General features: G+C 37.1%; 1 protein-coding gene across 5 annotated transcripts in view; it reads right to left on the reverse strand.

Moving 5' to 3' along the window:
• Positions 1-811: 811 nt before the first annotated feature.
• Positions 812-23,621, reverse strand: part of PTPRC (protein tyrosine phosphatase receptor type C) — a 52,401-nt gene continuing 29,591 nt past the window's right edge. For all 5 annotated transcript variants that reach the window (XM_072343174.1, XM_072343173.1, XM_072343172.1 and 2 more), the window contains 25 exons: positions 22,950-23,165; positions 22,337-22,459; positions 20,903-21,055; positions 19,818-19,949; positions 18,596-18,751; positions 17,793-17,998; positions 16,936-16,996; positions 15,954-16,062; positions 14,709-14,737; positions 13,770-13,885; positions 13,143-13,233; positions 12,971-13,047; positions 12,681-12,717; positions 12,158-12,255; positions 11,132-11,257; positions 9,598-9,755; positions 8,129-8,264; positions 7,338-7,487; positions 6,890-6,980; positions 5,752-5,885; positions 4,779-4,913; positions 4,348-4,470; positions 3,742-3,920; positions 2,946-3,081; positions 812-2,179 (listed from right to left, as the gene is read on the reverse strand). In XM_072343174.1, the coding sequence (XP_072199275.1) occupies positions 1,910-2,179; positions 2,946-3,081; positions 3,742-3,920; positions 4,348-4,470; positions 4,779-4,913; positions 5,752-5,885; positions 6,890-6,980; positions 7,338-7,487; positions 8,129-8,264; positions 9,598-9,755; positions 11,132-11,257; positions 12,158-12,255; positions 12,681-12,717; positions 12,971-13,047; positions 13,143-13,233; positions 13,770-13,885; positions 14,709-14,737; positions 15,954-16,062; positions 16,936-16,996; positions 17,793-17,998; positions 18,596-18,751; positions 19,818-19,949; positions 20,903-21,055; positions 22,337-22,459; positions 22,950-23,165 (3,242 nt within the window). In that variant the 3' untranslated portion in view covers positions 812-1,909. The remainder of the gene's footprint in view (positions 2,180-2,945; positions 3,082-3,741; positions 3,921-4,347; positions 4,471-4,778; positions 4,914-5,751; positions 5,886-6,889; positions 6,981-7,337; positions 7,488-8,128; positions 8,265-9,597; positions 9,756-11,131; positions 11,258-12,157; positions 12,256-12,680; positions 12,718-12,970; positions 13,048-13,142; positions 13,234-13,769; positions 13,886-14,708; positions 14,738-15,953; positions 16,063-16,935; positions 16,997-17,792; positions 17,999-18,595; positions 18,752-19,817; positions 19,950-20,902; positions 21,056-22,336; positions 22,460-22,949; positions 23,166-23,621) is intronic.

The raw sequence follows: 23,621 nt of genomic DNA on the forward strand, positions 1-23,621 counted from the left end.
AGACATTCCTACTTGGCACATGGGGACAGTTTTAATGTAAGGCTGTGTTTCCCTGACTTGGTGACTAACAGAAACGTGCATACAGTGGAATTTCACACCGTTCAGAATTCTCCTTTAAAAATGCATCACAAATGAATCATCAACTCTTTGTACAATTAAAAAAATAAAATAAAAAAAAAATCCATATTTTGAGGTTTGCTCCCCAAAACAAAGACTGTGATCCTATGTGCTAAAATCGGCTCCAATGAAACTTCTGATATTTTTCCCATAGCCAAGAGAAGAATTAGAATCTTTCTAGAAAACAGCTTCCAAATGAAAACAAAATCCTCCAAAATGCTTGCAGCCCACGTGTCGCCCCAGTCACATGGGATGAAGACTTGGGAAATACTTGCAGTTATTCCTAAAAATAAGGGAGATTGCTGTCTGTCTCAACACCCAGATACTGCCTGAAAGATCCAGAGAGGCTCTCTTGTCAACCAGATCTTAGAAGAAGAAAGAGAAATGAAGTGCTCTCTGTCATCCAATGACCTGCAGTGAGAAGATCAGTGTTTCAGTTTTCAGATCAGCTGAGGAAGGTATTGATTTCAATGTGGTAATCTGCTCAATCACTGACCTAACAGCCCCCACACAATTGTTTACGTGGCTCTCCAGATATTTTTAACTTTGTTTTGAAGGAGGAATCACCAATCTGCAGTGATAAGTGGAGAGGCGCTATGTCTGTTCAGCGACAATTCCTTTAATGACTTCCAGCAGAAGAAAATCAGTTTTGTCCATCTGTAAGGAGAGAGTCATGACGCACACCCAGGCTCATACAGTTTCGTAAGAATTTAATGGTGTGTTTTCCTAATGAAATTTGTTGCTGTTGTTGTTGTTTTAAATCCACATGCTAGATAGAACAAGATGTTGTGCCTTTAGAAGAAAATGGCCAGTTTAGAGACTTCAACAGAATAAAACAATTCTCACATTGTTAACTAATTTGCTAAAACGCAGCAAGAAACAGTAAAATTATCATAGCCATAACATACAAAATCTCAAAAATAAAATTAAATCCCTGCACTAATCAAAATCTACAGTTTGGAGAAAAGCATCTAAGGATTTTCCAGCTCTGGAAACAAGTCGTGTGCATTTGTGGGAGTATTCTCTTCAAACCACAGGATATAAGCGTAAGAAATAAACGTGCAAGCATGCAGCATTTCCATCTCTACGAATAAACAGAATGCATTTTCTGTCAGAACTGTTGCAATCATTTAAATCTCCAGCCTTTCTTCTCTGAGTCTAATATTGAAATCGCAGATGAATTTCCGTGGAGCAACAAGGACATCTTGAGGCAAGACAGAAAAATGCAAAACTTCTGTTCCCCATTGATTTGGGAGGATAGAGGGTCACAATCTCAGTAACTGGCACACGATGTCAATGTTGCACTCTTGAATTGTTTGCCAAAGTCCCACAAGTTCCTCAGAGTATTATTAAAGCAGCACTTAGCCAGCAGTCCTAAAATGATAGGAGACACGCTTACCAATTATGTTGCTTTACTTACTAATAGCTTTGAACACAGAGCTGTGTTAGCAACATGCTTGTCGTGGTGCGTTGAGTTGCTTTTCTCCTTCTTAGAGAAGAAAAAACTTCCCGCTGCTCAAAATAAGAATATAATATCACACTGTACATGTTTTAAAATGGAAAAGTATCAAGATGGCGAAAAGGTTTTTGAAGTATTAGATGCAAATCTACACCAAAATTTAACTTTCACAGTTCCTTGTCACTCACTACAAGTTTCAAGTATCGCTTTAGATTTGTACCTTTGAAATCCGAAATAAATGCTTTCCAAAAGGGAGGATAAAAAAATCTTTAGTTTCTTACTGATTTGGTTGGTATGAAAATACACTTTTTACTTAAAAAAATAATAATAATTCTAAGTTAGAACTGGAGTTGTGGGCCCATTCGTAGAACTTTCTGTCCCCTGATTGGTATCTGCAGCCTTAAAATCATCGCAACATTCAGGAGCACCATTTCCCTCTGGAGTTGATGGAGTAAGGTCAATAGTGATCAATCCAGTTTCCTGATCTTTTTTCTCTACTTCGTTGCAAAATTCAACCTTATCTTCCTGCTGGCTGTTCTTTATTTGTCCATTCTGGGCAGGGTAGGTACGAGCAATGGTGTCATACAGAAATTGATAATGTTCCTTCAATATAAAGAGAAGAGGTTAGTATGAATGGAACGCACAGAGCATTCAGATTATATCATTCTTAGTTTTTTTTAATTTTAGAAATACAGCACACAGCTGGACATGCAGGACCACATATGGAGCTGATTCCACAGCTTCTGGCAAACAGGATCGTAGTTCTATGGCTTATTCCAATTTCGTGTGTGCGTAACATCTCTGCAGCTGCCTCTATCAGATGCACCAAGCAGCACTCTTTTTGTTTACAAAGCAAAGTCACCAAAACACATTCTTCAGAGTATCTAAGCATTGAACAGCTTGTACTGTGAAGACTCTGGGACGGTTACCTTATAATCTGAATCATACTGACAAAAGTGCTTGGTTTGCTAGTAAAGCAGCAAATGTCACAGAGATCCAAAACCTCTCCAGTGATTTAAAGTAAGTTGGTGGCTCTCAACGTATGCAATGGAGTTAGCCTCCTGAGCACTCAGTTAAAGGACACTGTAAGTGCATGTCCCTTAAGCAGCTGCAGAAACACCCCTTTATGCTATTTGTAGTTGTACAACATGCATCCTTCCATAACGTGTTTTACAATTAAAGCTGTGGACATCTCACAGACTGCTTTATTTTTATCAGCAACGGCCAATTCCTGAGTAATGGTAAGTGGCCGTGAATGTTCTGACTGTAATTAGTGTTCCCTATGCAGAAACAACGCATACAGTTAGGAGGATATTTGACTGATAAGAAGCCTTGTGATTTGTCCTGTTAAGTCATAGGATTTACTTACAAAGGTGGAGACCACTCCCAGCCTGCTGCGACGAAGAGCTTTTACTACTTGGAAAACATCTATTACTTCTTCAGTTTCTGCACTTTCCAAGAGGGTCATCAAAGCACAAAACACGCCAGTCTGCTGTGATCCATCACTAGAAGAAAAATTTCACCTTCTTAAAATGTAACATCACCTAAGACTTCCCATTAAACAGCTTTATTTCTAAGTCTATACAATGAATTCCATATCTGAAAGGTTTTTTACTGGACAGAAATTCTGACAATTAAGAATATTTGTAGAATACACACAAGACATAGCTTATTTACATTGTATCTGGAATTGATGTGGCCACTTAGTACATCAGAGAGAAATTAAAAGTAACAGTCTTACAGTCTCAGCAATGATTAGTGTGATTATCTTCCTTTAAAGACAGTATGCAAGGTCATTTCTAGAAACAGTCCTAAAAAAGTCAATGTACGCACTGGGATAAACTAAATGCTCTGCTAGGTCCCCACTATTATTTCACTGTAAGAGCACTCTGAGCTAGCACTTCTCAAAATACTTGTATCAGGCAAAAGCAGCTGGCTCTGATCACCCACTCCACTCTCAGGCTTGTCAAAGAGAAGTGCACTCATCTTACAGTATTACAATCAGAAAGGTCAATGCTGAGCAAAAAAGAACACCCTAAGGATAGCTGAGACTCCCTCAAGCCACAGAAAGGCTTGTGGGAAAAGGTAGCTACCACAAAACTGTGGTTACTAAGCATACCCAGACCTTAGAAGTAGGTTATAATATGTGTTGAGTTGCGACTCACCAGCAGTGGATGACAAGTGGGACACTGCGGCTGTTCTTGCTGTCCTCAGAGGTTGGTCTGGATGGCACTTTTTCTTTAAGGCTTAGAATCATATTGACTAAATCTTTGGGGTCTTCTGGAACATTCAATCCATTCCACTTGTGATATTGATATTGATATACCTTCTGTGTTTCTTTCCTCTGCAAAACATCAGTGGAGATGTAGTTAATGGTCAGGCTGAAAGAAAAGGTTCATGTAGTAGTGCATCCATTGCTGCTGATACACAAAAGAACACTTACATTCCTGGGGAAGTATATTGTGATATGAGCTCTCCCTTTATGTAAATATGAGGAAGGGAGAGGTCCAAGCTTTGCTCAATGTACAATAGATAGCTGACCATCCGAGACTCTACTACCACTGCCTTAGCAATGTGCTAATTGGTAAACTTGAGGCAATTTGTCACATTTATTGTGATTAGCAGCTGGTCTAGAAGTCAAAAATACTTCATTTTTTTTACAGCAGAAGGTATACATGGTGGGAACTGCTCCTCCTCTTTCTTTGGACTAGATCTATAACTAGAAGAACAAATGTAGAACTTCCTTTTGTAACGTGCAAAGAAGCTTCTACCTTCAGATGTGTGACATCAAATGCGCGTATGGTGTAGCTAGGACAACAGGTGACATCTGTCATTTGAACTTCTATGCCATCGTATGTTTGTCTTCCTTCTCCCCAGTACTGTGCACACAGTTCCTAATACAGATAAAAACACAAGTAAGTGCTTACCGTACAGACTTATTTATATTTTATCTTCCACATGCACTTAAAGAACGCGTTCTCTTCAATTTAGGGAGTTTCACGACAGTTTAAAACACCACATCAAACATTGCCTTTCCTCAAAAATTAGTAAGGACATAAATTAAGAAGGTAAATCATAGGAAAAAAAGTACTAATTCCTCATCCCATGAAATACAAGAGGAAGAGAATAAGAGAGTGCAGGTCAGTGTTTTCTATGTATATAGATGACCTTTAATAAGCCACTGAGGAAATGTTGCCCTTACCTGATCCCCTTCTTTCAGCTCTGTCAGCATAACAATGACTTTGACTTTTCTTTGGAATACCATTTGCCAGAAGTCAGAGATAGTTTCCTGCAGTGGTCCTTGTGTTGCAATCATGGCTTTTGGACCCCAGTAACCCTACAAAAGAAATGCAAAATATTTTTCCTTTAAATTCATTTCAAATGTGATTATCATGCAACAGAACTCACTGTCATTTAAAGAATACTAAATTAATTATCTCTTTTGGTCACTGGGAAAATATACCTATCACAGCAGGCAGTGATCTTACAGGAATTATAAAAGTCAAATGACAGCAAAATCACAGTATGACTTCCAGATTGACAAGATGCATTCATGGCTACAGTGAGTGAGACCTCACAGTGCCATTACCTACAAAGCACATTCTTTCAGGGATAAAACAAACACTGAATTCTATAGAACTGGATCAATAAGAAATGAAGTTTACACTATTACAACAGAGTTGATATGTCAGACAGTTCACTTTAACCTATCCAAAAGTTAAACTAAGTTAACTACATCTTAATAGATGTAACAATGTCACATTTTAAAGAATCCAGATAAATCTAATTTACTCAGTAATTCTATAGCATCCTTTATCCTTATAAGTGACAGATAATGGCTTGCTTGCTTTGGGGGTAAATATGGCACCATAAAGCTGATGACTCAAATTTTACTAGTACAGTTTTGTATATGTGAATAACTGCACTCACATGTCGCTTGCAGAGAAAATAATAATATGGATAAGCATGTTGTAGCAAAGTTTAGACTATTTTTATTATTAAAATTATAAATGGATTTGTCATTCAAGTATCAGATCTTCCTTTTCTGTTCAGTTAAATTTTATTCTATTTGTGTAGTCCATAAGAGAATGAGTTCAAGCTGGTATATAGTTCTCATAAGGAAGTTTAAGCTGAAAGCTTGTGAGATACTTATAAAGGACCCCCTGTATACTTACAGTTATGAAGGAAGCATTAATGTACTTGCTTGATTCTTCACAGTCACTGTCCTCATCTGAGGAGTCCTCCGAATCATGTTCTCCCTCCTTACTTTGTTCCTCTTCATTCCTGATTGGCACTCGATTAAAGTCATCTGCACGAGATCAAGTCACAGTTACACCACAGTGCTGCTCATATAACAGTATTGGAGCAGGGCTGACCCTCTGCGCCATCACCCGCCTGCCATCTCCAGGGAATCCCAGCTATTGTTTTTTATTACCGGGTGAAGAAATAGTGGTTGACAGTTGCTTACACGGTGGCTTGGGCTCCCTTGTGGTTTGCTTGCTTTCTACTCAGAGCTGAGTGGAAGAAAGAAGTTTATCTACTCACTCTGAACTGTATCCATTTCTGAATTTGCTACTAAGTGTACATTTGTCACTCTCTGATTAGTAGAGGAGAGTCAGGGAACTGGGTTCTGATTCTGAAAAACCCTTGCAAAACACACTATGACCAGTAGTGTCCAGGCAGTAGTGTCCTACCTGGCAGAACACCAGAGGCATTGGAAAAAAGGGGTTTGATACACGAGCACTATGAGCTCCTGCACCTTGGGTAATGCCAAAAGCCAATGTTGGAGAACTGAGGATTTGATAAAAGCTACTCCAGGTTTCCACCCATCAGGCTTCCTCTTCCCAGTGCAATTACCAAGTGAGCCACAGACATTTTGGAGCACGCTACATCCAAATACCAAACAAAGTTTTGCCCTATGCATAAGAGAGCAAGCTGCTCTTTGAAACTTAGTGCCTGTCATCCCTCACTAGCTCGTCAGTCATCAATTTCTTCATTTTCACCATTGGAAAAGACAGCTGGTTACTGATGTTTTAATGGAAACTGCAACCAGAAAAAGGCCAGTCTTTCATTTAAAAATTGCAGAATGAAGATCACTTTCTTTGAAAGAAACCACTCCCAAAAATTAACATTTAAAAAAAAAATCATTTCTTATTTAAATCGTGAGGGGAAGTTTCTAATTTTACAACATTGAGACAATTACTTAAATACATCTCTGTAAGGCAATTTACTGGCCTTATTTGTTCAGAATTTAATAGGTTTTCTTAAAGACGACAATAGATAAAACTCAGAAGGTTCACAGAAAATACTTACATGGAATTGTGTTGGCACTCCTATTTTTGCTTTTATTTTCCTCTCGATTCCCAGTGTTCTGTGTCCGCCATCCCTTGTAGGAAGGAAGTCTCTAAAGAAATAAGTTTGACATTATGTTTGAGATAAAAACAGTTCCTTGTATCTTGGTCCCCTCTGAATACCCACATCCTGTCCTCATTTCCCAGTGCCTTCCATTCTTACTTTAATTCTATAAACTTAGGTAACATCTGGACTATAGCTTTAAAATGCCAACTCTAACAAGTACAGTAACATGGAAAATATGGTGCACAGACACAGTAATCATCCTACGTTCCTAATTTGATTAAAAATATTATCACAGAAGCAATCTATTATATATGCCATCCCTTTCTTGTGGCTACTGTGCAAGTTACTTTCAAATCTAAGTGAGAATGAAGGCCTAAGGGACTAGAAAGCAATGTTTCTTTACCTGAAATTCTGCCTCCAGCAGAGAAGGTTCACTTGGAGGATCTTTTCTTTTCAGATTGTTAAGATAGGAATGTAGTTCTGAGAGGCTGACCTCTGTTTCTCCGTACTGATTGTATTCCACTAGTGCTTGATGGATAAGGATGTACTGTGACTGGTGTTTTCCATTTGAAAAGTTTAAAAATGGAATTATTTATGAGTAAGCAACTATCAACCACTATTATTATGTTGTAATAACATCAAACATTATCATTAAGCAGCCATTACATTCAACTATTAAAAATCATAGGGCTTCCAAGTTAAACATTTTGGAGCACACAGTGTGTTAAATGAAAATAAACACGTCATGTCAATAAAAAAACATGCAATTAAGATTTGAAAGATCAGAAAAAAACCTAAGTTAAAAATATACACCCCATTAATCCTGCCATTGTACTCTCAACTGAAAACCCCGCTAGACAGTTTCTTCAGTACAAGATTTATTTGACTATGCAAGTTCAGTTCTGCTTCTTTGACTTATGAGCTGCACGACAAAAGCTGGATTATCAAATCTAGGATGTAACTGTCTTCTTTCTCCAGCATCTATACTTAATAAGCCTAACCTTGTTAAATTTAAACTAAACAAAAAACTGCTGGAAGTTCTTCTCTCACCTAATATTTTTCAGAGCTGGATTTTGTATAAAATTCTTCATCTGGATTTTAACAGTATCCACAACTGAGCAGAGCAGCTCTGAGAAATACTGATGAAGAACCACTAAAAGAGAGTTTTAAGTGAAAGGAAATTTAGCAAGATACCTCTACTTGAACCATGAGGCACCGCTGCCGGCGCAGCTTCACAACATAGCCGTAAACATCCACTCTGCCTTCTGCATCCAGCCCCTCCAACATTGCATCAATTCCAATATAGGTCCCAGTGCGACCAACTCCAGCACTGCAAAGTGTAAAGGGATTCGATTATCAAAGAATTAAAGAATTGTTAAGGTTGGAAAAGACCTCAAAGATCATCTAATCCAACCATCTACCTCCTATCAATACTGCCTACTAAACTGTGCCTGTAAGTACTACATCTACATGTTTCTTGAACATCTCCAGGCACAGTGGCTCTACCACTTACCCAGGCAGCCTGTTCCAGTGCTTGATCACTTTTTTGGAGAACTTTTTCTTAATATCCAACTAGAATACAAATAGGACACAATTTGTCCTATTGCTAGTTACCCAGAAGAAGAGGGCAATCCCCCCCTAACACAACTTCCTTTCAGACAGTTACAGAGAGCAATAAGGTCCCCCTGAGCCTCTTCTTCTTCAGACTGAACAACCTCTGTTCCCTCAGCTGTTCCCCATAAGAGTTTGTTCCAGAGCCTTCACCATCTTTGTTGCCCTTCTCTGGACACGCTCCAGGGCCTCGTCCTTAGTGTAGTGAGAGGTTCAAAACTGAACACAGCACTCAATGTCTGGGCTCACCAAAGGCCTCTGTGTTCCTGCTGTTTGCACTGTTTCTGACACAAGCAAAGATGCCACTGGCCTTCTTGGCCACCTGGGAACACTCAGTTGGCTCATTTTCAGCCAAACGTTGATCAGCACCCCCAGGTCCTTTTCCTCTGCACAGCCTTCCAGCCACGTTGCCCCAAGCCTGTCAGTTTCATGGTGTTGTTGTGTCCAAAGTGCAGCACTCAGCGCTTGGTTTTGTTGAACCTCATCCCATTAGCCTCAGCCCAGCAATCCAGCCTATCCAGATCTCGCTGTAGGGCCTTCCTACTCACAGGCAGAGCAATGCATCCCCACATTTTGGTGTCATCTGCAAACTTACTGAAGGTGCTCTTAATCCTCCTATCCAGATCATCAAGAAAGATGTTAAACAGGCATCTCTGAGTGCTTCACTGAGAGAGGAGCAGTCAGTGAGAGAGCAAAAGTGAAAACAGTTCTCACTGGAAATTAATTGGCAACACTAAAAATGGTGAGTCTGATTTTTAAATGCTTTTTAATGACAGTAAGGCCAATTCTGTCAATCATGGTGCTTACAGCCAGAGCAGTGCAGCATTTACCTGGCTGCTTTTCAAAAGTCTACATATCCTCAGGTTTAGTCACCGTGAATAGCGATTGATCCATCAGAAAAAAGGCTTTTCTTTGCATCTTTAACTACCTTTCTCTCAAGTAATTAGGGATAAGCCAATTACTACTAACTTTTGCTAGCTCCCTTCTAGTGAATAGCTTAATTTCATATTCATTTAACATAAAATAATCATTATAATTTTTTTATGATTTACCTGCAATGAACTACTATTGGGCCACTAAAAAAGTTGCTGAGAGCCTTTACTCTGCGTCTAAGTTTGAGAAGGAGATGTGGATCGTCGGGAACACCATGGTCTGGCCAGCTGGTGAACTGAATGTGGGTGACATCTCTTCCAGATGTTCTTTCTCTTCCCTGGACAAAGAGAAGTATGACTTCTTAAAATAGATATATGTATTTATGGAAAGCCAAAATCAAATGGAGATACACAAAAGAAAAATAAGGACAAAAGTAATCCAATATTGAAACAGAAATTTCTGACAGTTTGGTGTCCCATGAGGCTCCCAAAGGCCTCTCAGGTTACAACATTTTTTCATATTCACTTTTAATTAAAAAATAACTGTCAAGAGCTGCGAATCAGGAATTCACAATGACATTGTTCTCAGGCTAGCCTGTGATCCAGGGCACAATATGTTTCACCATTCCATTCATAAATAACTCAGTTCATAGCTCTATTTGTTTTAAGTTGTACTGGTTAGTAATTCTCTCATGTTTCCTAGTAGTCTGCTGAGAGCACGTTAGGTTAATAACTAATAATACTAATAAATACTACTAATAAAATACTAATAATTACTAATAATAAATAAAATAAAATATGAACAAAATGAACATACATTTAACCGTAATCCACAGTAGAAATAGACACAATAAAGCTATAGTTCTCATCCTGTAGCAATTTTTTCCTTTTTGGATTAGCCACAGAGCAATTATTTACATCATATCTCACTAAGTTGCAATTTTTGCATTATTGCAAGGTAATGAGACAGAAGAGAAGGAATTTCCAGCTGAAATAATGACTCAAAATGGGTGGATTTGACTGATTCTTCTGCTCAAGATATCTCAGTAGATTAACACTGAGTTTTAATGCTTTTATCTGAGAATTAAGTTCCACTTAGCCTCACTAAAATTTATTTGCAAAGGGCATGAAAGGAGCATTTAGCCATACGTGGCAAATTTTGTTCTCAGTTACTCACAGAGCAAATAATATATTTCAGATGTGTAAAGAGAGAGCAGTTAACCAGACTTATTGACATAGCCAGATAGGTAATTTTATAATGTTTATTTTTATAACTGCAATTGAGATCACTCAAATTTGTAACAGTCCTACTGTACAATAATCATGAAGGTATGTAACAGTGTGCTATGAGTCACATTGATTTTGCAAAAGATAGTGCTGAGGTGCACATAAAATTTCTGTATTAAGGAACAAGGTATAAGAAAACCACAAAGTATTAAGTTTTCCATACTTAACACATTAACAGATTCCCCTTAAACACAGTTCAGATACTACAAAAAATAGTTTTTTAAGTTGGGAAATACATGTCTAATTCACATTTCCTGAAAGAAATGACGCCCACATCCAACACATTCTCTTCTAAACAAAATGTTGCTTGGGAAACGCAAGCAAAGCATCTTAAATTGCTAGCTAACTCTTCTCATGCTATAAATCATCTCTTAACAAAACCTGCAGACTGACCCCCATTCAGCCTTATGCTCCTAAGTCAACTTACATTTGTGATGTGTAGTTTCTGAATTATATAGTCTGGACACGTTTTACTTTCGTTGATCTTCACAATAATGTCCCCATATGTTGCAGAGCCATTTTCCATTGATGGCCAGTACTGGGCACATTTGTTCTATGAAGATAGGAAGTTAATTGGTGAGCAGAATGCTAGAAAAGTAGCACACAGCAGAGAGTTAGAACAAAGTCTGATTTAAAATAGACAATAACTTTGTACAGTTTCCCAGATCCTCACAGGCCTTGTCCTCCCCTGAAAAGTCAGTCAATGCTTAGGATGTCACTGCCAAATAATTCCAGATATCTATGGAATTTAACTTGGAACACAAAGTGGGAAAAAAATCTTATATACTAGGTGAGAATGTGAACAACTCCACGCAGACCTTGTTGCTGTTGCCTGAAGGCTGTAGAGAAGACTGTTGCTAATTCTACAGCATCTTTTTCAGCCTCCAGCGAGGAACTTTGCTCATGCTTGCTGATAAAAACAACTTGGGAATGCTTTAAATCTGCATGCTGTCCATCTTTTAATCTTTAAAAGCTATCAAAACTTCTTGCCTGCTCTATGTGGAGTAAGGAATATAGTCAAGCCAGAAGCATCCAACTTTCCCAATTAAAGGAAGGGAAAAAGACAATAGATATAGAAAACATTCTTAACTGAGGGTACTGACAGGATATCAGAAGAGTCTAGGCAGGGGAAAACACAAATCATGCATTTACTGTCACATCTACAAAAAGCCAGAATTCTACCTCAAGCCCTTTTCTGGACTTATAGTTGGAAGCCCACCCTCTATTCCTTACAGCTGTAAATAAAATGACATTTTCTGATGAGCGATAATTCCATAAAGGAACACTGTTTTGGCATGTAGTATTTATGCTATCCAACATAGGTTTTGACAAAGTCAGAACAACAAAGAATGGAAACAGAGGACTTAAGGAGAAAATGTAATCCACCACAGCATAGAAACCCATTCTGTTTTCAGTCAAAAGAAGGATGAATGGATGGATGGGCATTTCTTACCCTGTTTCCTTCCTCACAGCGAGTAACCATGACAATAATTGTTGCTTTCTGTTCCCAGATCATTCTCCAGAAATCATCCGTGGTTTCATCCTTGGGGCCTAGCAGAAGAAAATTTCTTTACTGTGAGGGTTATGTGGCACTGGAACAGAGTACAGCTACTCAAAAGCTGCCCTGCAGTCTGAAAAGCGAAGCAGATACCATGCAAATAACAGCCACAGATTTGCTTGTATTAGGGCTGCTGCCATTAGGCTACACTTTAAAATTTTCACACGTTTTCAAGCATGTAGCTGTGAAATGTGAAAACTCCAGGAGAAAAGTTATGCACCATCAGAAGTCTACGTCTGCAGTATTATTTGTTCACCTTCACAACATTCTCCAAGCCAAAACTTATTGGAAGCATTTTCTCATCAAATTTTAAAATGTCAAACTTTCAATTCCTCTTTAAATTTAAGTTTACTTTGTGACCACTCCCTAAAAAGAAGTTATTGAAAGAATAAAACAGATAATTTAGGGTTAAATTTACCTTGTGCTGCAATATATTTTCTCGGTTCTTTGAAGCCCTGTTAAAATATACAATGTTATTCAACTCAAAAACAAAACAAAACAAAAAACAAACAAACAAGAAAAGAAGCACGAGCAAGACTTTATAAGACTTGTAGCTTTAAAAATGAATTCCACATCCAACAGTCCAATAATCTCATTGTTAAGTGGAATGAACACATGAGGATATCTGCAAAGCTGTTTAATGCACGAATTGCACAGAACAGAAAACTTCTTCAATAAGGCCTACAGCTTTATACAAGTATAACTCACATCAACATAACTTGCGTTGATATAGTCTGATCCTGGGTCTCCTGGAATCTCAGAGAGCTCAACACGGTTATGATCATCTGTTTAAATTGTTTGAAACAAAATAATTATACTCTCACAAGGAACTGAGAAAAGAAGTATCAATACGTCATGCAAAAACCATAGGAATACTCACATGGAAGAATATCGATGTAACGGTTTTTGTTCTGATTATGGCTCCTCTTGGCCTCCTTCATTGAAAATTTGGTGAAAATTCTTGGAATGCTCTGTAGATAACAATGTTTATTTGATTGGTAATCATGTATTTCAAATAGCTCTTGTTTACAGTCAAATAAATACAGAAGAAATTTGGTACTACTAAGAATCTGAAAGACAACATTTTGTTTCATACAAAACTATTTCACATATTTCTTTCTTTTATAATGATCATTACATTTATTTTCTTTCATTATTTATCTCCACAATATTGTTTATAACCCCAAGCCCACATAGTAAGAGAGACGAGAGATAATCTACCTCGAAAAGTACTTTTGAATGAGATGATTTTTAGCTACACATATAATATTTTTGCTGAAAACCATCTCCAGAAAAAGAAGGAAAAATTGTAATATGATCTAGCAATGAGGAGAAGTCGGTAGCAAAAACAGCAGGAGCCTTTTGTGACCATTGATGAGAATTCACTCAGGTTTCTGCTCTTTGAGTTTTATTTGTAAGCAGTGCAAACACTTCAGACATGCTCTTGAAAGAATTCTTCCCACCACCTGGCCACAAATCTGTGGTATATTTCAAGCCAGTGACAAACCTGAAATTCATCCAAGAAAAGTCTTCCTTCATCTGCAATCTTCCTCTTGTACATCTCCAACAGTTTCTCTGAAGGTATTGGCTCTATGTTCAAAAGCTGCCTTTCATCATCTTTAACTGTGTAAATATGTCGAAAATTTATCTTTACTAGCTTTTAAAATATAAATTACATTTCAGCAAATGTGATTCTCGAACTGTCAGCTGTATCAACAAAAGGACAAACCCACTTATTTTAACTGAGCATGTTAATTTTTCACAAACTGGCGTCCCTCAGGTGACCTACAAGCAAACAGGTCCCAGGAATAACAGGACTTGCCCCAGCTCTGCATTGGAATTGAGGATGCGCCAGCAGGAGGCCATGTGTGGGGCCTCTGTGTGAATGGTGCCTTTGCACAAAGTGGCAGCTGTCACACCTGGGTCACTGCAACAGACAGCCCAAACACCCACCGCTGCTAGGTGGGTGTTATAATTGTTTACTGGCAACGGTAAACTGACTTACTGTATAAACAGCCTGTTCACATTTCTCTTATAATATAACACCACATGTTGCTTATTTTTCCTAATTTTCTCTGACATATTCTCCATCATGTTCTGTTGTAATGATCTGCAATACTAAATTTAATGATAACAATTGACAAGGCTTAACATATCTAACTATATTTTTCTCACTTGTTTCAAAGATTTCTTTAAGCAATTAAATGTGTCTGAGCAAATGGATTTGAATATCAATATTGCATAATGTCCCATTTAATGCAAGGGCTGCTCTGAAACTATTGCTTCTTATTTCATAATACTGGCCCACTTCAGCAGTGGCTGAATATTATGAATATTATATATATATCGTGCTAATATTTGCAATCTACATGTATAACCTAGAACGTAAACATTTCAAAACTGGCAGTCAGATATCTCACCACCTGTTAAGTATAAAGGTACTCACCTACAAGGCTGATGACTTCAGAAGAATTGCTGTAAGAGGCAAAAGAATCTGTAAAAGCTTTGACTGATACGACATGTATCTGATAACAAGTTAAATAAATGCAGTTTCACATAGAGACACCAAGGCTTTTCAGTAACCAACAGACAGCATTACAAGCTCACTGTAAAACAAGAATGCTGCAGCTAAGGCTGGCAGTCCCTGAGTAGACATGGTTGGGATCTCTGTTGTTCTGCACTGAGCACCATTAAGAGGGAGAAACAAAGGAGATACATCAAGAAGTGTTACTGCTTGCATAATTCCGTCCTTATCACCCATAGGAAACATCTTTAATTAACTGATTGGAGTGACTTCTCACACTACCTTTGCTCCTCTTGTTAGACACGTGTCAGAAAACTTACTCATATGTAAAATATAAAATTAAATAATAATAAAATTAAGTTTAAGTACTAAAACAGAACAACTCAACCTCTTCTAGAGTCATATAGGTGAAAACTGATTTTGCTTACTGAATTAGAAAAGTTTGAGTCTGAGGAAGAGCAGCTCCCTGCCCTCCTAGTGGGAAAAGAATGGATGAGAGGATCTGGAAGAGATGAACTCCCCAGTTTTACTGTGGTGTGAAGGCTGAGAGACTTCTGAAGGAAGTGTTCTAAGTCATTCTTCTGCCAGCAGTAAATGTCCCCTCACACATTGCACAGCACACCTCACAACAGAAGCAGCAGTCAGCCTGGTGTTCCAGTACAGTGCTAAGGGAAGGCAATAGCTGTCCTGTCCCAATATACCATCCTACAGACCCTGTCAAGTCAGCCCAGAGATGGCCTGTAATGAACAGCTTCTCTGAGATGGGTGAATCCAAACTCAAAACAGTCCCAAGAAACTGTGCATCATTTCCAATACTTATAACTGAGATCATTTAGGAGAAGTATTCCAGGTAACTTGTGAATAAACACTAACATAGTGACAAGCATTTTCTCCTAGCAGATTAGTCCCTCCATGTTTCAGACAAAACAGCAGACCGAGGAGATTTTAATTCTCTCTCAGTGTATTTGCATTGCCTGACAAGGCAACAAGAGGGATTCCGAGTTCTTTTGAATGGATGAAAAGATGAATGGATGACTGTTCCTTCCAAGGATCAGTGAAATATGAGACTTCTAACACTTCTGTGCTACTACTTGTGAAATATTGTTGAAAAGCAGAAAAGAAAAACAAAATGTTTTTTTAAGAAAGGGAGAGAAATACAAAGCTTACCTAAGCTTTTTTTGGTGAAGGTCATAGATTTTATACAGAACCAATATTAAAGCTATTGATGTCACAACAATCAAGAACACCAAGAATATAATCAAGGCCCTCGAGTTATCTAGAGACAGGCAAAGAATAAACACGTTATTTCTCAGATAAATAATTAACAGTATATTTTCTATTTTTTCTGATTTTGAAATGTATGTACACAAACCAGGGCAAGGCTCTGATTTCTTTTATTTCTTTTGGTGTGTGTGTGTCTGTGTGTGAAAACAACTACATACTTACTTTTAAGTATTAAGTTTAGGTTTGTTATTCCAAAGTAAAAACATGTTAAAGTCACAGAAAAGGAGGGAACAACTTCTTCCTCATTATGAAAACTTTAACTGTAGTCCTCCATGTCCACCTGTCAAAAAGCTACAGCTCACCAGCCTGGCACAGCTCTGGTCTGTGTGCTGCGCTCACTGAGCAGGGATCTGGAGCTGCACGAAGGTAAGTCTCCCAAAAAGATGCAACAGGAAAAGTCTTTCATGTAAATAAGTTCCTTTACTTAAGTAATATACAAAGTTCTTCTTAATTTATATCTCTTGTCTACTATTCATGCCTATGACATTTAGACTTTCTTAAAATATCTGGAGTTGTAGACACACACTCCATGGGAGCAGGGATTCCCTCACAAAACACAGCTCTTGGAACACAACAGCTGAACGAGGGAAAAGAATTCTGAAGTGCACAATCTTAGTTAGAGGAATGAATTTCTAAATACATTAGAATGCTGTGTGAGGAAGCCACGGCTATGCAGGTAATTCTGAGCTGCGTTTGATGACTTGTTAACATGGTCTTTTACGTTAATGTTGAAGGACATTTTTTTTTTTGTGCAGTTCATTATTACCTATAGAAATAGGCAGATTGTAATAGAATTCAGAATTTACACCATTACTCCATAATACACTGAAGTCAGACAGGAAAGATGCTGTATGTTTTTACTTACATCTGGTATATATTTCCTCAGATACTGAGTCTCCTATATATATTCCATTAAACACAGAGATCTGTATGCAGTGGGTGAGAATAATAAAAATATTAGGATAAATCAAGTAAAAATGCTTGCGTAAATACTTTAAAAAGAAAAAAAAACTGCACATCTTTCAAATATAAATATTTTCAATGAACTAATCTCACTGACAGCCTGTTATAGTGCATCTCATGTTTCCAGCTAAGCTACAGCAAGAGGGATCTCCATGCAGAAATAATTGTTTAACTCAATAACAACGTTGAAGAAACAGGAGAGATTTTCCAAAGTGAAAGAAAGACAGACCTACAAATACATTCTGTCTCTAATCAAATCTCTCAAATCTGAAAGAGAAACCAAACGATGTGTAACGAAGCATCACTATTTTATTTGTTTCAATACCGAATATATAAATAGTAAACTGATGAGGATATTTCTAAGCCAATTACTGTACTGGGATTTATTCATGAAAGATTAAATTACAAAAGCCAAAAACAATTGCTAAAGAAGTTCATATATTTTACACTATTGTACATTAACCCCTCCTTTTTCATTTTCTTTATAGAAAGTCCTCTCTATCCCAAGCTACTCAGTAGGTTTCATACTGTCAGACTCTATATGGAGTAGCATGTGATGGCTTGACTGATATGACTAAAAACATATGCAGAGATTTGTTATGTCACAAGTAACAGCTACTTGTTTACATCTCCTTCCTGCAGACCCATAGATCATCTCCACCACCCCATTTGCCCCTTACTCTAAAATCAAGTATAGTGCACCTAAACAATGTAAATATAGGAGTTTTGCTTTATATTTAGCTTAATAAGCTTACTTACCTTAAACGTATATTTTGTCAAGTAAGAGAGATCTTTTATTACAAAATTGCATTCATTCTTACTCTTCTTCTCATCACTCTTGCTGCTGGAACTCCAAGACAATTCAAATTTTGTTTCATTTCCATACACTTTTTGACTTCTGCAGGCAACTTGGACAGTATTATCAGCCACCAAGTTCAGTTTGAATTCAGTCACTTTCTCTGGCTCTATTCGTAAAAGAAGTGTTACTGGATCCATTCTCATCATTTCAAACCAAACATTTTAACAGCATGTGCTCATGTCTACTTGTTATATCCTCTCCTAACAATGTTATGCGATGTCTTCCTTAAAAATCACAGTCGCAGTCTGGGAAATCAATTTGGCCTTATCTGAACTGAAAAAGCTGCCAAAGGGAACTGAGACAGCTGGTAGGAACAGAGTATGTTCCAGGTATGTGGCACTGGTGATGCTGCACCTTGACTTCTGTGCTCAGTTTTGAGCGCTGGGGGAAGGAAACAAATCAACCCATCATGACAACCACTAATAAGATAGGAAGCTTCTGTTCTTCCTGTCATCAATTACAAAGGAATGCAATTAAAAAAATGGATAAAAACATTAAATGTTTAATAAAAAATAATATTAAATAATATTAAATAATCAGACATGAAACACTAATGATATAAATATCAGTAAAAATAGGAATGTTACTAATTTTATGGGGAAATACTAGTAACATATTAAATTGCAATGAAGTCCAATAAGAAATTGCCTATTTCCTGTGTTAGTGCCAGCCTTGTTTGCAACAATTAGCAAATGAGACTTACTTGCTGGTTTCGTTTTGAAGAGTTCTTCCACTGGTTCTCCCGAAAAGATTTTACTCCCATACTTGCTTTTTTTAAATGCTCTTACAGAAACAAAGCCATCAGCATAAGGTTCTAAATCACCACAAGTAAAGCTGTTCTTATTCACGGTAACATTGTCTTAAAAAAGAAAAATGAAATTAAGATTTATTTCTTTATTAAGATCTCTTGCACCTCGTCAGCATTACGCAAATCCACTGTTGCGTACTTCCATCTTAATTACTATCTAATTTTAATTACTATCTAAATTTGACAAATATGTTCTGAAACAACACATCAGGCTTTGTCTTTTCAAAACATCATTTTCCAGCATGTTGCTTATTTTGAAGAAAAGCTCACAGAGGGATGATATGGTCCCAGTATTGGGGACAGAAACATCCATCTAACTGTAACATAGTCTGAAACAGCATAGATGAAAGGAGTGAGAAGAACCTGGATTTACTTGTCTAAACATGTATATGCAATCCTACTTAGAACCCCTGACTTTTACATACTTCATAATTACACAGAAGGCAGCCAGCCCCCCCTTTTTGCTCTTTCCACCATTCCAGTCAGCAATCACAAATCTGTAGCTCTTAAAAGTTCGATTCCAGTTATCACCCTTGAAGGATGAAACAGATCCAGTGCTGCTTTACAACAACCTACCCACCAAGTCCAGTATGTTAAGCTGAAACAGGGAAGAAAGTGCTATGGAAAGATAATAGATAAAAGTTTTGTATTGATTGCTCCTAATCTTTCTATAAAAAAAACAGGTTTTTCCCTAGGGGAAAAAAACAAACAAACAAAGAAAACCATAATTCCACTTTCTGACAAATTTCTGATTCAAAATTAGAATTCTAAACAGGAATATATCTTCTCAGTAAATATATTAGCAAGCTGCAGGCACATTTCTGAGGCGGAGAATACTGTGCTAAAATCTTATCAGGTAACTGACCCTATTGGGACATTTTTATTATCAGAGTGATGTCCTGAAGTGATAAACTGAATAACCACACTGCTCGAGTGAAGCAACCTCAAAGAAATGTTAAAAGAAAATGTATGTACAAAATAAATAAATAAATAAATAAATTTAATTGCTTTTACTGGACAGGTTTTAGAAATACATTTGGAAAATGTATCACACTCAGTACTCTGTAAATATTAAAACGCGTATGGAATTATTCTATAACAAAGGGGCAATACTTACATTCATTAGTGTAATTGCATCTCACAGTATAGCCATCAATGTGGTTTTCTGATGTGTTGGTTGGTCTCATCCATGTAACTGTTACGTTTCTGGCAGTAGGATGCACTATGATGCTTTCTGGTGCGTTTGGAGCTGTTTGAAAACAAACGTGGTGGGAAGAAAAAGTTTGAATAAAAATGCAAAATTCTCCCTCCTTTTTATATTGACTTTGATTGAATTACATTTCATCAGACAGTACACAAGATTTAAGATTTTGCATAGTACATTTCATTCAGAGAAATTATACATAACTATAAAGAGAGTACATGTAAAATCATAAAATTGGAGACATTGTATAAATTTATGACGCTTTAGATACAGGTGAATACAGCAATATCACACGTTACTAAAATTTTCCAACACTTCCAATTAAAATGGAATATCTTAAATTCCTTATCATTTTAACAATATATTTGTGTTTATCCTGAAGTTTTCTTTACAGGTTACTTGGTTTAGGGCGATTTTCTGTTTAATTCAGAAAATAAAGCTAAGCCATTTAGCCATCTCCAAGGACATGCTGTAGAAAAACATATCATTTTCTCTGTAAACATTCTTTGCAATTATTCCACCACATCTCTCTTCAAAAGCAAGAATTCAACACTTGTTTTTAGCTAGGCCTGCACCTTCAGGTGCTGGGTAGCCCGGTCTGGTGGCTGACGACCCTGCCCATAGCAGGGGAGTTAAAACTAGATGATCTTTAAGGTCCCCTTCATCCCAGGCCATTCTATGATTCTATGATTCACTGAAACTTGCTTATATTAAGCCAAGTTCTCTCTCTCTCAAAAAAAAGTTAACTTCTGGGAGGAGAGAATGGCATCAGACTGCAAGTCTGAGCCAGGGGCTGGCAAAGGAAAAGACCATGGCGACTACAGTCATAAAATACAAAGGACAAGAGATGGGATGTCAGGAGCTGGCAGATAACGTAAGACTGGCTGAGCATGATGGCCAACATGTATCTTCATCCTCAGGCAAAGAGACAGTGGAATTCATAATGAGTTTTTCTAGAAGTATACGGAACATAAAGCAAAAATAAGCCTTATTCTTACCATTGTAATCTGTGGTTATTTTGCTTTCTTTGGTAAATTTCTTTTCAAAAAATTGTACTGTAACACTGCAGATGTAGTCACTGTCAGGTAATAAATCCACTATAAATATGGAGTTACCATTCAATTCCCCAAAGTTTTCTAAATTTCTGGGATCTGTGGGTACAAAAATGTCTTAAGAATATTTTTCACAACTCTGAAAGCACATAACATCATTTTGACTGGAATTTAATCAATAATGATTTCTAGCTAACTACAGAAGTAGCTCAAGCAGAAAAGTATACAAGCTCATCTGATGACTGAGCTCTATGTGCTTTTATATCAATTCAGTTTGCATAGATCTTTACTTTCCATCACTAACACTCAAATGATTTGACTTTCCAACAGTTTAAGCACAGAAATAAATGAATTCATGGCAGAAATCTGGAGCACCACAGGTTCTTAAAAGCTCACCCATCACAATCTTCAGCTCCCTCAAATGCAAAACCTCAGTCCCAGGACACAGGAATCATAGACTTTATTTGGAACTGGAAGGGACCGTGAGGATCATTGAGTCCAGTTCCAGTGCAAAATAAAATTAAACCATATACACCTAACAGAACTGTTGAAACACTTCTTGAACACCAGCAAGCTTGGGAACACAACCATTTCTCTGGGGAACTTCTGCAGCTCTCAGCTATCCTATACTCTCTGGTTATCTGTTATATTAATTTTAACTATATGTTTGTATAATTACCACTATACAGAGGTCCCTGAGCTGAAAATCATTGGATGTTGGAGAGCATTTGTGTGTCAGGTAGGCTACTCCCATTATTTTATCTACTGAATGTTTTTTATTACACCAGTAAGTTAAAGGTCTGGGATATTTTTTTTGAGATTGTTCCCTTGTGGAGATCAGATAGCCAGCCTCAGTATTTTCTGGCCAGACTGAAGGCATCCATGTTGGTGAGTTTTTTCTATAGATAACCTTTTGGACATCTATCACCATCCTTCTTGTATTATTACCATCTTTTGTACTATTTCACCTTACACTCTAAGAACAGAGTGCCTCAACTCTCACTATACAGGAGCCTGCAGAGCTAGATGCCTAAGTAGCCTGCAAGGAAGCAGCTCACAGCAGACACTCAGGTCTCTAAGCTCTCACTTTTCCTTCAGGCCATCAAGCAGGAGCTCAAAAGCTCTTTATGTCTACTAATTGTGAAGCTAGTAATCTCTGCAAGTGAGCTTCCTGGGCTTGAACTCTCTGCAGATGTATGGCAGGGTGTGCAAACCCCAGAGGGTAATCTCTGACTTACTAACCTCAGAAATTCTGAACAACTCTTCCCTCATACTGCTGCAATTAAGTGAAATCTACCAGTCTCATTGAATAACAACACCTACACTTGCTTACAAAATTATAAAAAATGATCAGCATTTAAAATGTTAGATGTATCTTACCATTTTTGCAGCTAACAGTCACATTAGGACGAACAACTTCACAATCTCTCCATAAAGCGTTTAAGGGCAATGTTGCAGACTGGCTTCCAATGTTTGAGGCATTAAAAGTATACCTTTTTTCATCTATAAAAGATTAATATTAAATATCACTGTGAGAATAGTTATATATTTATTTGTTATTTTATATGTATTTGATCTGCAACATGAAGACACAGCACAGAATAATATGCAAAGAATTTAACAAGAAGCTGAAACTGAAAACTAAAAGGTATTAATGAATAAATAAAAGACAATATTGGCATTCAAATAAAAAACAAAACTTTTAATCCATTGAAAACAATATCTCTAATGATCAAAAAACCCCAGCATAAATACTAGCTTTCAAGTACTCAGTGGCCTTGTTACTGCTAGCCATGCTGCACGTGGCCAATGCAGATGAAGCTCATTTTTTTTACATTTACGATGAGAAACTTGCATTTTTTTTATATGAAAACCTCAGTCAGAGTCTCTGAAAAGACAACAACAACAGATCAGAAAAACCATTTAAGCTGAACTACCATATGCCAATGATAATAAATGAAAAAAGAAATTACTAAAACCTTTATATACCTACCAGGTGGAATAGTAAGATACGTGTCGTTGCAATTATCAGATCTAACTGTGTATCTTCTGCACCACTCAAGCACTGCTTTGTTGTTGCTGGCACTCACTTGTGAGCTCTCCCCAAACTCCCCCAAAATAACATATTCTCTGTTTCCTTTGAGATTCTTTAGCGTAACTTCAGCTGAGCCATTCCTGTCTACTATAATCACATCGTCAAATTCATTATCTAAAAGAGAAGGAAAAAATAATCAACCATAACTTTATGACAATTTTAAAGAAGTACTAAGTGTTTTCTTGGCACCTGCAGTATCACACATGTCCTAAGAATTAGAAAATGCAGGAAAACTGGTTGCTTTTCGATACTTGAGTTTTATTTTTTATATAACTTCTACTTTAAAAATAGTTTGGTTAAAATAGAAAAACTACTTGGGAAAATACTCTTCTAAATCATTCTCAATCAAGTAAACCAAACAAATTTAAAAGATTAACATTCCAGAACAATGTTGTTGTTGTTATTTAAAATGTCAATTCAAAGATAAATATCTTATTTTGACACATTGAATCATCTACTTAAAGAGAAATTTAAGATTTTCTTGTTCAAAACATTTCACAGCTGTCTAATAAATAACAAAAGCCATCCCTGAAAACCAGAGAGGGGAGTGATTTCAAAGAGACAGAAACC

This window comes from Excalfactoria chinensis, chromosome 8, assembly GCF_039878825.1.
Source record: "Excalfactoria chinensis isolate bCotChi1 chromosome 8, bCotChi1.hap2, whole genome shotgun sequence".
NCBI lineage: Eukaryota > Metazoa > Chordata > Aves > Galliformes > Phasianidae > Excalfactoria > Excalfactoria chinensis.